This window comes from Tenebrio molitor, chromosome 1 (genome assembly GCF_963966145.1).
Source record: "Tenebrio molitor chromosome 1, icTenMoli1.1, whole genome shotgun sequence".
Taxonomy (NCBI): Eukaryota; Metazoa; Arthropoda; class Insecta; order Coleoptera; family Tenebrionidae; genus Tenebrio; species Tenebrio molitor.
The window spans coordinates 45,214,897-45,227,283 of NC_091046.1; the positions used below are offsets into that span (position 1 = coordinate 45,214,897).

The 12,387-nt window shown below is 39.2% G+C and overlaps 1 protein-coding gene across 4 annotated transcripts in view; it reads left to right on the top strand.

The window, feature by feature from the left end:
- The window catches only part of SLO2 (slowpoke 2), a 39,355-nt gene that overhangs the window by 10,952 nt on the left and 16,016 nt on the right, over positions 1–12,387 (top strand). For all 4 annotated transcript variants that reach the window (XR_011161866.1, XR_011161867.1, XR_011161869.1 and 1 more), the window contains exons 3-8: positions 2,637–2,716; positions 5,689–5,788; positions 5,929–6,127; positions 9,469–9,543; positions 9,603–9,686; positions 11,467–11,561. Coding sequence is in view for 1 of the 4 variants with exons in the window: in XM_069057265.1 (XP_068913366.1) it covers positions 2,637–2,716; positions 5,689–5,788; positions 5,929–6,127; positions 9,469–9,543; positions 9,603–9,686; positions 11,467–11,561 (633 nt within the window). In the remaining 3 variants the exon portion in view is untranslated. The remainder of the gene's footprint in view (positions 1–2,636; positions 2,717–5,688; positions 5,789–5,928; positions 6,128–9,468; positions 9,544–9,602; positions 9,687–11,466; positions 11,562–12,387) is intronic.

Consider the following 12,387-nt stretch of genomic DNA (forward strand, 5'->3'; position numbering starts at 1 on the left):
TTTAAACTTAAGAGCACTTCCGGAAGATAAATGTTCTTTTTGTGAGTCGTAATGCAACGGCGACTGCACTGGCAATTTGGAAAGGGATGATTGCAAGTTTTGAGTGGTGCTTATTGGGATTGTTATCGAGCGTGACGATTTTAAAAACGAAGTGTGAGTTTTTGTTTTTGTTGATTCTACTTCAAATTAGTCAATAGCTTTGAGTTTATTTACTTTAATGAGGGGAAGTGATCGATGAAGGGTCGGAAAGTGCAACGACATCGTGCAACAAAGACGGGAGCTTCAAAGGGATCGGTGAATGGATATCGAAGAAGAAAAGATCGGTGAAAAGGATAAATTATTCAGACGAGTGTAATATGAAGACGAGAAGTGTGAAAAGTGTAGAATTAAATCAATGAAATTTAAAGAAATGTTAAAATTGGAAACGTGATATTGCACAGTGGAAAACGACGAATAAAAATTGTGCACCTAGTCTGAAAGAAACATCATTAACAAGGGCTGAAAATAACTTACGTTGTTAGAATGTAGAAGAGGCAAGAGAGAATTTATTACATGTGAAAGTTTCACTTGAAAGGACGATGACAGAGAAGCGTCGTGGCCGCCATGCTCACCGGACCGTAGTCCAATTAAGCGCCATACAATTTGTCTATTCTGAAGATGGGCTTAAAGTAATGAGAATTATTTGACTGGTTTTTACTGTTGGCTTGCAATAATTCTTGAGACGAAATATAAATTTAGATTTTCATTGTTGTAAAAAATTGCGGAGAGGGCATGAGCTCTTTAGAACTTGCCTTTTTTTGTATTATTTATTTTACCGCACGGGATGCGGTAAAACATTTATTACAGCACGGCCTGTCGTTACTTGTCTGAAATGAGTGCGTTAAATAGGGGATATCGCACAGTAGATAAAAAATGTTATTATAAAAATCAAATACTCCAAATGTTCAAGAAAGTGGAAAGGAGAAAGAAAAAGAAAACCTCTCTGAGGACGGGAAATTTTTTCTGTCATTCTTTGTTGTTAAGAACTGTAAAAACCTATTAGTAGGCTTTTGATTGTACAATAATTTTTTTTCAATAAAACTTACAGAGCAATTTGGTCCCTGTGGCTCATTTCTCATCATTCTAAAACGAAATTAATCACAACTGACAACTTCTGCACACATTTACACTTTAATCGCTCTGTCAACATCATTTAGTCGTCAACTCTGAATTTCCAGCAGTTTCAGTTGTCTCAGCGAGCCGCTACCACCCTCACAATTTTTTTTGTGCGGTACATGATTTCTTTCAGTCACTTTTACAGGCAAGCGCAAATTTAAGAGCGCGTAACTCTCCAATAAAAATATTAATGCCAGCTGTAAAAGTGCAAGCTAATACCTAAAGCGGCTGTAAAAGTTGCGGCGGTACTGAAATCGAGCTTCTTCAGCTTTTGCAGAACGCTTCTGGCAATACGCTTGATTTATGCCTCACCGAAGGCGATAAATTTTTTTCACCACGAATTTCGAACAAACGCTCACGTTCCAGCGAAATAACACAACAGGTCCAGGTATCCCACCCTGATTTACTCCGCGCGAATTTTATGTTTCTGTACGCGAATTGCCGAATTATTTTTTCGACTGTTCTACGGCAAGTTTGCAAGAGAAGGCTTTATTTTATTATCCCACGCCAGAAAGAAACAGTGCTGATGAGAGAAAATACTTTTCGGCGAAGTTTGCGCTGGACGATTTAATTCTAATTTATTCCTAAAGTTGTTCCAGATAGTTAAGATTCTACTTGGGAATTTATTTCATAATTTACAACGTTTGTTTCGAGCTAGACCGCAGCGCGTGTATGACAGTTGCTCCACTGCAAACAATATTTTGTCGGTTAGTGACCCTAGATTGTCAAGTCTATTTTTTTCTGCGATCGATTTGTTTACTACAATGTGAAAACATTTTCACCTATTTTGATATGAATTTCTGTTTGCCCACTGTTCCCGTCGGAGCTTTTATCAAAAGCTCACCCATCGATTCCGACTGTTCCACTATATTAATTCGATCGCGGGAATACACAATGGGCACAAATTTCCAGGACGGAATTAAAAGCTTTTGCCGAGCTTTCATCTGCCGAAAATTTCAAATAGGAATTTTGTGGCAGGAGGTGGTACACTTTTGTCTCTCCTAGATTGGCTTAATTGCGTTTGGTGTAAGACGAGGCCGAGCCTGGTAATCAGAGAGGTTCCAATCCAATTTGAAACTAATTTCGTACAACAAACTTCATAAACCCGTTAAGGACGACGCAAAAAGCTCCACAATCAATGCACTGGATTTTTTCCAAAGCGATGCGGTAAGTCGGCAGCGTCGATTTGTCCCCTTTCAAATATTTACGCCGATTCTAAACGAGTTTTTCTTGGGCGGGTAACACAATTAAAACTTTTCCCAGGTAGAAACCGCCGCTGATTGAATCTGGAGAAAAGCGCCGCCATTAGCATCAGAATGTCCACCCGTTTAATTATTACCAGTTTAAAAATCGCCATCCAACTTTCGGAACTGTCAAGTCCAGAGTGGACCCACGCAAGTCATAAAACTTCCGAGTTGTCCAACTTCCGCGCAACTCCCCCCTCCAATTTTCTCAACTAATTCGATTTTTTCTTGTTGCAGGGTGCGAGTGGAGTATTATGTCAATGAAAATACGTTTAAGGAACGACTGCAACTGTACTTCATTAAGAATCAAAGATCTAGTAAGTTTTAATTGGTGCATTATCGAGTGGGACGGTCGCGTGTGTTGCTGGTTGCGTCGATACGGGCGCACAGGTGTGCTCGTTAAAAAAATCTCGATGTTTGATAGATGAGGTGGGATAGATTTTTCGAAGTACTTCGCAATACTCCCCACAAATGGGAGGCATTCAAGCGAGGTACAATGCAGACTGGGAGATAGATTTCTTGGGAGCGGCCCCTGCGGGGGGTCTGGTTTGTGTGTCTATGTTTGTGCTTTGTTAGAATGGAAATTAAATTCTTGGGATTTTTCCGGCGGGACGCCTCTGGTTTCCAGTGGCGCACCGCGTCGAGTTTTGCGCGCGGGGTCGAGATTGAAAAACGAAACGCGAATAAATAAGCGAATATTGTGTCGGTGTAAAATGGCTTCCATTCGAGCCGCGGTCGTATTTTGCAGAAGTGAGCAGATAATAATGTCACGGTGCAAATGAAATAATAAACCACGTCTGGCAAAGTCCCCGTTTCAAAGGAATATCTCCCCGACACATCCTCCCAAAGTATTAAAGCACGGCATTATCAACCTCATTAAATGTAAAACAATCCAAGGAGGCGACTATCACGGAGGAAACACGTCAACCGTGCAAAATAGATCGGAATCACCGCTAACTGCGAGAGCGTCTACAAACAATTCGCAGAATTAATTCGATTAGTTTGCATAAGGAAAATTGCATGTTGAACAGCCGGAGCGACGAGCGACGTCATTTGCATTTGCAGTTTTCTTTTTGGGTTGCATTGAAAGCGTGATGCGGAGCGGGAAATTTTCGGTGAGAAGAGGTCTAGGGTCGCTCACGCGGACAAAGCTTTTGGGTTAATAATCGAAAATGATTTTGGTTGAGTAGAAACGGCGCGAGGCAGTGTCCCACGAGGATTCGATGAGGGCTAAATCTGGAAAAGACGCGGCTCGTTACCAGCGCGTGCGGGATTAAAAAAATCAAACCAAATCATTAGACTTCTCTTCATCATCCACACCAAATCATCTCATAATTAAATTTTTTTTTCAAAAATTTGGCAAATTTTCATTTTCAACAGAATAAACAAATTATTATTATAAATATTCCTTACAAATTTCTTATTTTGCAAAAGTATATTATAAGTTTATCAAGAACAAAAGATAAATGAAATATACATACAGGGTGCTGAAAAAATGACGAAATAACGCTATAGCAGACGATTCAGGAACACCCCCACTAGAAAAATGTTTTAAAAAAATGTCAAATGCAATTATGTACTTATCTAATTAATAGCTTGGTTGCCAGATCAGTTTTATGATTTTTGTGCAAAACATGAAAAATAAAATTTGATATAAAGGTACATACTATGTATTTACTATTTTAAATAATAACAATTTTAGATACCGATTTTGTAGCCTCCATATCTTTAAAGAATCACGAAATAGATTTTTTTTTACATTTTTCCCATGCTCAGAGGGTGTCCCTGAATAGTGCACAATGGCGTTGTTTCGCCATTTTTTAAGCACCCTGTATAAAGAAATTAAAATATTGCTTAAAGAAAAATGCACATACTTATGTTGATTAATTAATAATTACTAAAATTATTATTATTGATCTCTCCCACAGATAAACCATTGAATGGGGTGGTTTAAAAAAAGGTCTATATGAAATTACAAATTGTTTATAGTATACATATTGATTTGTCGCTTCTTCTGGATATGTAAATTTGCCATTTGACAGCTTACACTTTTCACTTTGTTGTTATCATTGTTTATTCAAAATGTTCTAAGATAGTCGAGCCAGCAAAACCTGTCAAGTCTATCTCGTGCAGGACACTAGATATTGCAATCGATAGCAAAATAGAATGCATTTTTATATTTCAACCGCAAAATGGGTCAGACAGTGTGGCACATCATCTTTGAAAAATAAATGAAGAAGAGTAGACAATTGTCTAGAACATAGCGGTAAATACTTTTGTTTCTTTTTAAGAACAGTACATTTGTGTTTATCATTTTTCAACAAAATTTTAATCAATTGAACCGATGACATTTGTTGTGGGATGATTTGTTTTTATTTTATTTTAAAATACATTCTTAAAACCCCTTGTATTTAGGCAACCAAATAATCACATCAAAGTACATTTAGTGTAGTACAGTTACGCCATGAATTTTAGGTTGCAAATTTCAACGCCAACTATGATGTAAGAAATACATATTTATAACAACACTGCAGATCTCTTCAAATCCAATACTCAATTCATCAAACTAGAAAAGGTTTTTACTTTGTTTTGCCATCAAATGGCATTCTTCTTTCTTTTTTTCTGTTTTTTTCTCATTGATTTTTCTGCAGTTTCACCACACTTTTGTTATCGAATCGCATTGTTTAAGTAAACCAAATTTTCTATAGTGTATCTATTGACAAATAACAATTCAGGTGCAAAGCAAGAAAGAAGCTGCCTCACTTTCCGAACGAAACAATCCTTGCTGCTCCCGGATCGACTTGTGTCGTTGCCCGTCACAGCCGGGGCACAATTAAACCGCCCGACTCAGACGAGATTATCCGGAATCAAGCCGGATCCGATAATTCGCCGTTCCGGGTTCCCATCCGGAGCCGAGGGACACGCGCTCAACCCCAAGACGATCGAGGTGGATTCTTCCATCCGCCAAATGTTCTCCTCCCCGTGAATTATACATTCATTCCCGTATCGGGAGGCATCACTTTTCCGTGAATTTTTAACGGTGGAAGAGTCACCTCTTTAAAGATTCATCGTCGCCAGCACACACGCTGCGCCAAGATTACAATATGTCCCACCCCCGGGTCGTAATTAATTATTTCAACAATTCCGAAGTTGCGGAGCGGTGATTCTCGGGTTTCGGAAGTCTGAAACGCTCTCGGATTTCCCCTCCAAGATAAACAAGGGGGCGGTTAATGACGATGAGTGGTCGATTTTTTGATTGTTTTGATTGATGGGTCTCTGTCTGTTCCAGGTCTTAGGATACGAATAGCCAATCTATTTTTTAAACTGCTCACATGTATTCTGTACATAATTCGGGTTATCACAGATCTCGATCCCACCTACGCGGCATGGTAAGTCCAAAAAATACCTTTTTACCCTTTTTGGTTTGCTCAGAAAAAATTTTTGGTTTCAAGTTTATTTTTCTTCTGATCCAATCCGCCTTCTTACTCCTCCTACTCCAGTGTGGTGAACCCTTTTGCTCTTGTTGCAGCTACGGATGTACGCCTGGCGACAAATCCGAATACATGATATCCGCCAACTTAACAGAAGAAAAATTCCAAGAAAACCCAATCATCAACTGGGATGCTATTCTGTGGGTGAACCGCCCCCTCGAGCTGTGGATAGTACAAGTGATATTGGCCATGATTAGTCTGACGGAGGCTCTTCTCCTGGCCTATCTCGGATACAAGGTGAGTCAGATTTGTCGTTTTGTCTCGATTCACCGGCGAAACATTAAGTTCAGGTGAATAATTTAACGTCAGCTGGTGGTGAAAGCTGAAAGGAGTCGGGAGTATCGCATGTCGGAGTTTTCGCAGTCATAAACCGACGTGAGTAATGCGAGGCACAATACTTGCAGAAAGGATAAAAGACGGAAAGTTATGGTAGGTCGGGTTGTTGGTGTATTTTAGTGCAGCTTATTTGGTCGTAAATCGATGGAATGCAACGGATTTTCTGCTCAGCTCGGTGTACTCGGTGTCAAAATGCTTACTTTACAACGGCAAAAAGATTTTCAATAACGTGATCCTTTGTTGGAGATTAAAAAAGAATCGAAATGTTTGGGAGCAGGTGTGTGCACGTGATGCCACGACAAAGAACCATTCACTTAAAGTGTACGAATGGAATTTGGAAGAATATTTTCATTATTTCATTTGATCGAAGAAATGAGGGATGAGCTCGTAGAGTTGCAGTCAGATAGTTTGATATTGCCAAGGAAGACATTGGCAAGACAATATTGTGCCAAGATGTGAGAAATGGGGTAAAAATGCAAAAATTATTGGTCGTGCAGTTAAAAGAACTTTTAAACCTAGTGGGCAATATTTAAAACATTCTAGTGTGGTAAGCAAGTAATGAGGGAGTTATTGATGGCTGGATTCTGAAACTATTGGAAGTCCAAAAATGTGGACTTCAGTAAGAAAATGTATAGCTGGATTCTGAAGATATCGGAAGTCCAAAAATGTGGGCTTCGCTAAGAAAATGCACAGCTGGGTAGCTGGGTTCTAAAGCCATTGGAAGTCTAAAAATGTGGACTTCGCTAAGAAAATGTATATCTGGATAGCTGGATTCTGAAGATATCGGAAGTCCAAAAACGTGGGCTTCGCTAAGAAAATGCACAGCTGGATAGCTGGATTCTGAAGCTATTGGAAGTCCAAAAATGTGGGCTTCGCTAAGAAAATGCACAGCTGGATAGCTGGATTCTGAAGCTATTGGAAGTCCAAAAATGTGGACTTCGCTAAGAAAATGCTAATTTCAAATATGTTTTACGCCAAATGGAGTGAAAGATTTTTGTTCTTATTCGAATTAAAAACCTATTCTGGGACGAGTAGTCAAAAAAGCTCTTAGACTAATTGGCAAGAAAGGAATACGGTGAAGCTCTCAAGACTGACAACAGGAATTATAATTATACGAATGACAATTATTTTTTGCTTGATAATTTAAAGTACGAAGAAGTTTTTGATGTGTGCAGGACAATGCTAAACCCCACAGCTTTAGTACACGTATGTTTCTTTGAAAAAAGTTTGAGTCACGCTTTGGATGGTAGTTGAAAAGCCTCACTTTTTGTTGCTTATCGAAACGGTAATTACTGTCTGACATTAATGTAATAAAGTACTAAAGTTTAGAAGTTATTAAGTTTCGCACAAGATAAACTTTGCACTTTTCGAGCTTTGTAATTTGATACAATTTACGAGGGATCAACAGCTTCTTGCGAGATAAATGGTCAAGTATTATTTGTCAGTTATGTGGAGCTAAAACCAAATTGAAAAGAAGTAGCAAATATTTCTTCTAGTTTTTCGCAAAAAAATATCTAATAAAAATTATTCGGTACATTGTAGATCTTTAATTTTCATCAAGTATTGGTAATAAAATAATGTATTTAAATCACTTTTGATCGAAACATTTTTTCAGAATAATTTGTCCTGTACGGAATATGCAGTTATTTGCATTAGAGTACAGCGCGAAAACTAGGTTTCAGGCTCGAGGCGAAGCCGAGGACCTGATTATTTTGAGCACTGGAAAATACCTACCGTACGACATTTGTATTAGACTTTTTCCAACTTTTGCAGAATTTTATGGAATAACAAATGTCAAACTTTTTGACATCTAGGGCTACCAACTCGTATTTTCCCTATTTGATTACGATTATTTATTAGTCAAAAAAATTAAAGGAACACATTTATCGGAAAAATAATACATGTAAATGTGTTTTTTCACACTAAATTAAAGTAATGTATGAACACTTTAATTTTAAAGTAACTGTAAAAAGAGAAAATTAACCGTGCGTGCCACCGATGTTGTAAATATCCCCCAGAAATTTGCAACATCCGTCGGGAAATCGCAGCTACCTTAACCTGAAAGGTAAAGGTGTGTTTACCAGTTAGGGAAGGACAAGAATCTTCATTTGATTATTTTTAGCCAGACAGTTTGTTTTTATTTCAGAAACATTTAGAAATAACCCATGTGTTTGCTTTTAATTTCACTAATTAATTAATGGTGAAATATGGAAACAGATACTATCGATTAAATAATAACACCTGACATGCAACGAAAACGATAAAAAAAGTTAATTTATTCTCCGTCGCCAAAGAGTAAAATCCGAGCTGTCGTAGCTTTGTTAATTTTTTCAGTTGAGTTTAGTAAAGTTGAATTAAAAGAAAATCGTTTTGTGTTAAATAGGAAGTGTGAAATTGGGTTGTCTTAAAGGGGAGCCTTGAGGCATTTCCGCACTTTTTCCGAGTATTTTCCGTATTTTTCCCACATAATACGAATCGATTGCCTTTGAAAACCCATCCCCTCAGCACATAATGCTTTTGACAAACCTCAATATTCACAAAATAACAAACCGAAACTTGTTTGTCAATGGCAAACCCATCCCACCGCCCCCGGAGACCTTCCTTTGAAATTTGCACACTTTGTCCCGCCCGGATCCCATATCCCTTATTACCACCCGTTTTTCCAAACCTTGCGTATAAATCATTAAATGATTCTTTTTAAATCCAATCGATTTGGTCGAATTGATGAATGTCACCGTGACATTTACCCATTCATCCGCGGAACGATTCATTCCCGCGCGCTCATTAAATCCAAGAAATTGACGTTCGCGTGAAAATGCAGAAACGCTATTCATTTGCCGAAACAAGGATTATTTTTTCTCGGGGGGCGAAAAACTCTCCCTTTCAGCCAAACGAAGTTACGAAACGAAGCGAACACCACAACCCCCGCATATTTTTACGCGAGATCATCCGTTGGTGGCGACCGCGGGGGCGGCATCACAACAGGTCTCGCCGTTGACAGGTGTCACTTTCCGAGCTGCGAGGTGTCGCCGCTGGGGGCGCCCCACCGGGTGCAAGTGCCAATAAGATTTTACATTTGTTCGTGATCGAAACGTTGTCTGTTTCGGTGAGGATCGAGACCTCAACAGGTATTGATCCTAAAAATACCTTGTCATGCGCCAGCAACTGTGTTAATAGACACACCTGCATACCACGAAATAATCGATAATTCGATGAAATAAAAATTGTTTTTTTTTTTCCAGGGCAACATCTGGCAACAGCTGTTATCCTTTCATTTCATCTTAGAAATTGTGAATACTATTCCATTTACGTTAACGGTGAGTCCGGCGGTCCTTCACGACTGGTCCGGTCGCTAATCCTTCAATTTCTGTTGCAGATTTTTTATCCCCCGTTGAGGAACCTCTTCATTCCAGTATTTCTAAATTGTTGGTTAGCGAAACACGCGTTAGAAAACATGTTCGTAAGTATACGACCAGATGAGATTTATCGGTGCGCTCCGAGCTAATAGGTCGAAACACGAGAATATAAAATACCCGCGCGAAAAATATTGCACAGTAAAAGTTTATCGCGGATAAAATGAGACGTAAAAGGCACCGAGAAAATGTAATCGAAGAGTGACTCATCATCCGGCCCGGAGTTTCCTCCGACATGAAGATTTTCCGTTCTGTGACGCCAGGAATGTTGAGACGGGTGCTCAATTATCACGATTTGTTTGTTGGGAAACGACGCGCGCCGCCAATAAGGACTGTTAAATAATTTGTAGGCAGCCAGAGATAACAGCTGCTGATAAAGGACTTAATCGTTCTATTGTTGTTTTTTTTGCGCATCGTTTATGCAAACAAATTTACGTAATGGTCCTTGCATGATAACAAAGTTTCGTCCTGGAAAAGTGTCCAGGCATAATTTTTCAGAATTCCGTTGCACAATCCGGTAATTGTTGCAAAAATGTCTGTTTAGTTTTCATCGATTCAATTCTGTTTGCAATGCGTCCATTTTCTTTTGTCTTGTTCCTTTTGTTTGTCCTTTACACGCTTGTGCTTTTGGTTGTTTTTCTTTGAAATCTGTCAGTGCTGAATATGTTTTGCAAAAACGATTTTAGTCGGTTTTCAAAACACTTCACAATATAATATACAGGTGTTCTCGAAATGCATGTCCAAAAAAAAATCGGTAGTTGGTGACGATGAATTGAAGTTAAATACAGGGTGTCTTAAAATTATCCTATTCCGAGTTCGGGGCTTAGTAGGGGACATCCTGTTGACCAAGTAAAAATGTTTAAAAAAAAATTGCTGTCACTTTGAAAAAAATATCAAAGTTGCCAATATTTATTCAGAAGTACCTGATTAATATTCTAGCTATGTTGTACTTCCCCTTTGAACAAAAATTGGAAAAATAAAACTTATTTTTTCGAGATAAAACTGTTTTTTCAAGAAATGTCTTTTCATTTATATTTTAATATTTTACATAATCATCCTCACCATATTTCAAAATGAATGTCAACCATTAATATTTTTTATTTGAAGAAAACATGAAAAGTTTGAACCTTCAGACCCATATATCTTTGTAAAGACCCCCCCTATATTTTTTATTTTATTTTTTCGAGATTCCTGAGATTTTTCCCTACAAGACCCCCGACTTGGAATACGTTAATTTTGCGACACCCTGTATAATTTTATAAAATTTTGTTTGTCCATTTCTCGATACTTTTAGATCACATTCGTGCCTTCATTTAATACGCCGTCCTTGTTTCCTTTTTTGCTTAATAATTCATACTGTGTCCTCGATGATTTACCAGATAGAGGCAAAAAGTGTCGGCGACTCCAGTCCCCACTTGTTGATTGTTTCCATTTGTCAACATCTTCTAATACATTTGTCCCGAATAGAACTGGTCGAGGCCGTCACCCTTGCCGCAGTCCATCGCGCGCCCCGCTCGTATTACTCCCCATCGCTCCAGTTCTTTAATTCGTGTCGGATAAGAAACGGAGCCCGTTAAAAACTACACAGCAGGTGTCATTTTCCTTATTACGTCGTCCTTCCGTCCAATTATCTCGTCGGCTGGCGAGCCATCAACGTGAGCGTTGCTAATTTAATTCCGTTCGAACCGCCCCGTGCTCGGAAATAATCGCCGATTTGCATAATACGGTCGAATTCCAGCCGTCTCCTCAAGACGTCGAAATTAGCTCCAACAACAATAACACAACTCCCAACTCCAGTTATCGTAATTTTGATTTGCTTTGTTTCAGAACGATCTCCACCGGGCAATGCAGAAATCGCAGTCTGCCTTGTCCCAACAGCTCACGATATTATCCGCAACCCTTGTCTGTCTCGTCTTTACAAGGTAATTGCTTTGCGCAAAACGGTTTCACCGTGTTCGTGTTGTTTTTCCACGTATCACGAGTAATTATTTTTCCTGCGAGGGTTTGTCAAAATCGGGTGGGCCAGCGTTTCGAGGGGTGAGACAGCTGCACGAAACTTGGACTGACGAGTTGGGGTTTCTCTTCGGTTTGGAACTTTATAGAATGGTCTAGACCCGCAAGGGGTGTTTGCAGACAGTGTTAATCGCTGCGATCGTGGGCGATAACAGTTTCAACAATAAGAAAGCACATCTGAGGTCGTGTTAATGCCCTGCAGATGATGGTAAAAGTGTGTTAGGGTCTCTGTGGGAGGACACAAGGGTCGGAGGATAATCTCCAAAATTTGCTCTTAGGGCTTTTCGCTACTATTAGCGTCGGCACTAAGAGATCCGTAAAATAACACGAAGATTAATAAGAAACAATTTTTTTGAAGTGAAACTTCTTTAGGCGCACCTCATACAGTATTATTCCCGGGCAGTGAATTAATTTTCAAGCGTCACGCGTCACGCCGTCACGTCACACGCTCCGAGGTGAAAGGCTCATTCGAGCAGAGTTTAGCCAAGCGAGCGACGTTAGTGCAGAGCTGCAGGAGCAGCCATATACAGGGTGTCTCAAAATTCGCGAATTCCAAATTCTGAGCGTTGTAGGGGATCACTTCAGTAGTCCAAATATGGAAAAAAAAATGTCACTGTGGATATGAAGGCTGTTATGTATTGAACAAAATTAAAGTGCTTATATCGCGCGTTCAAATGAAATCCTGGGCTGAGTAGGCGTTGGAAACATTAAACCGTCTAGAACAGTAAAGTTTGA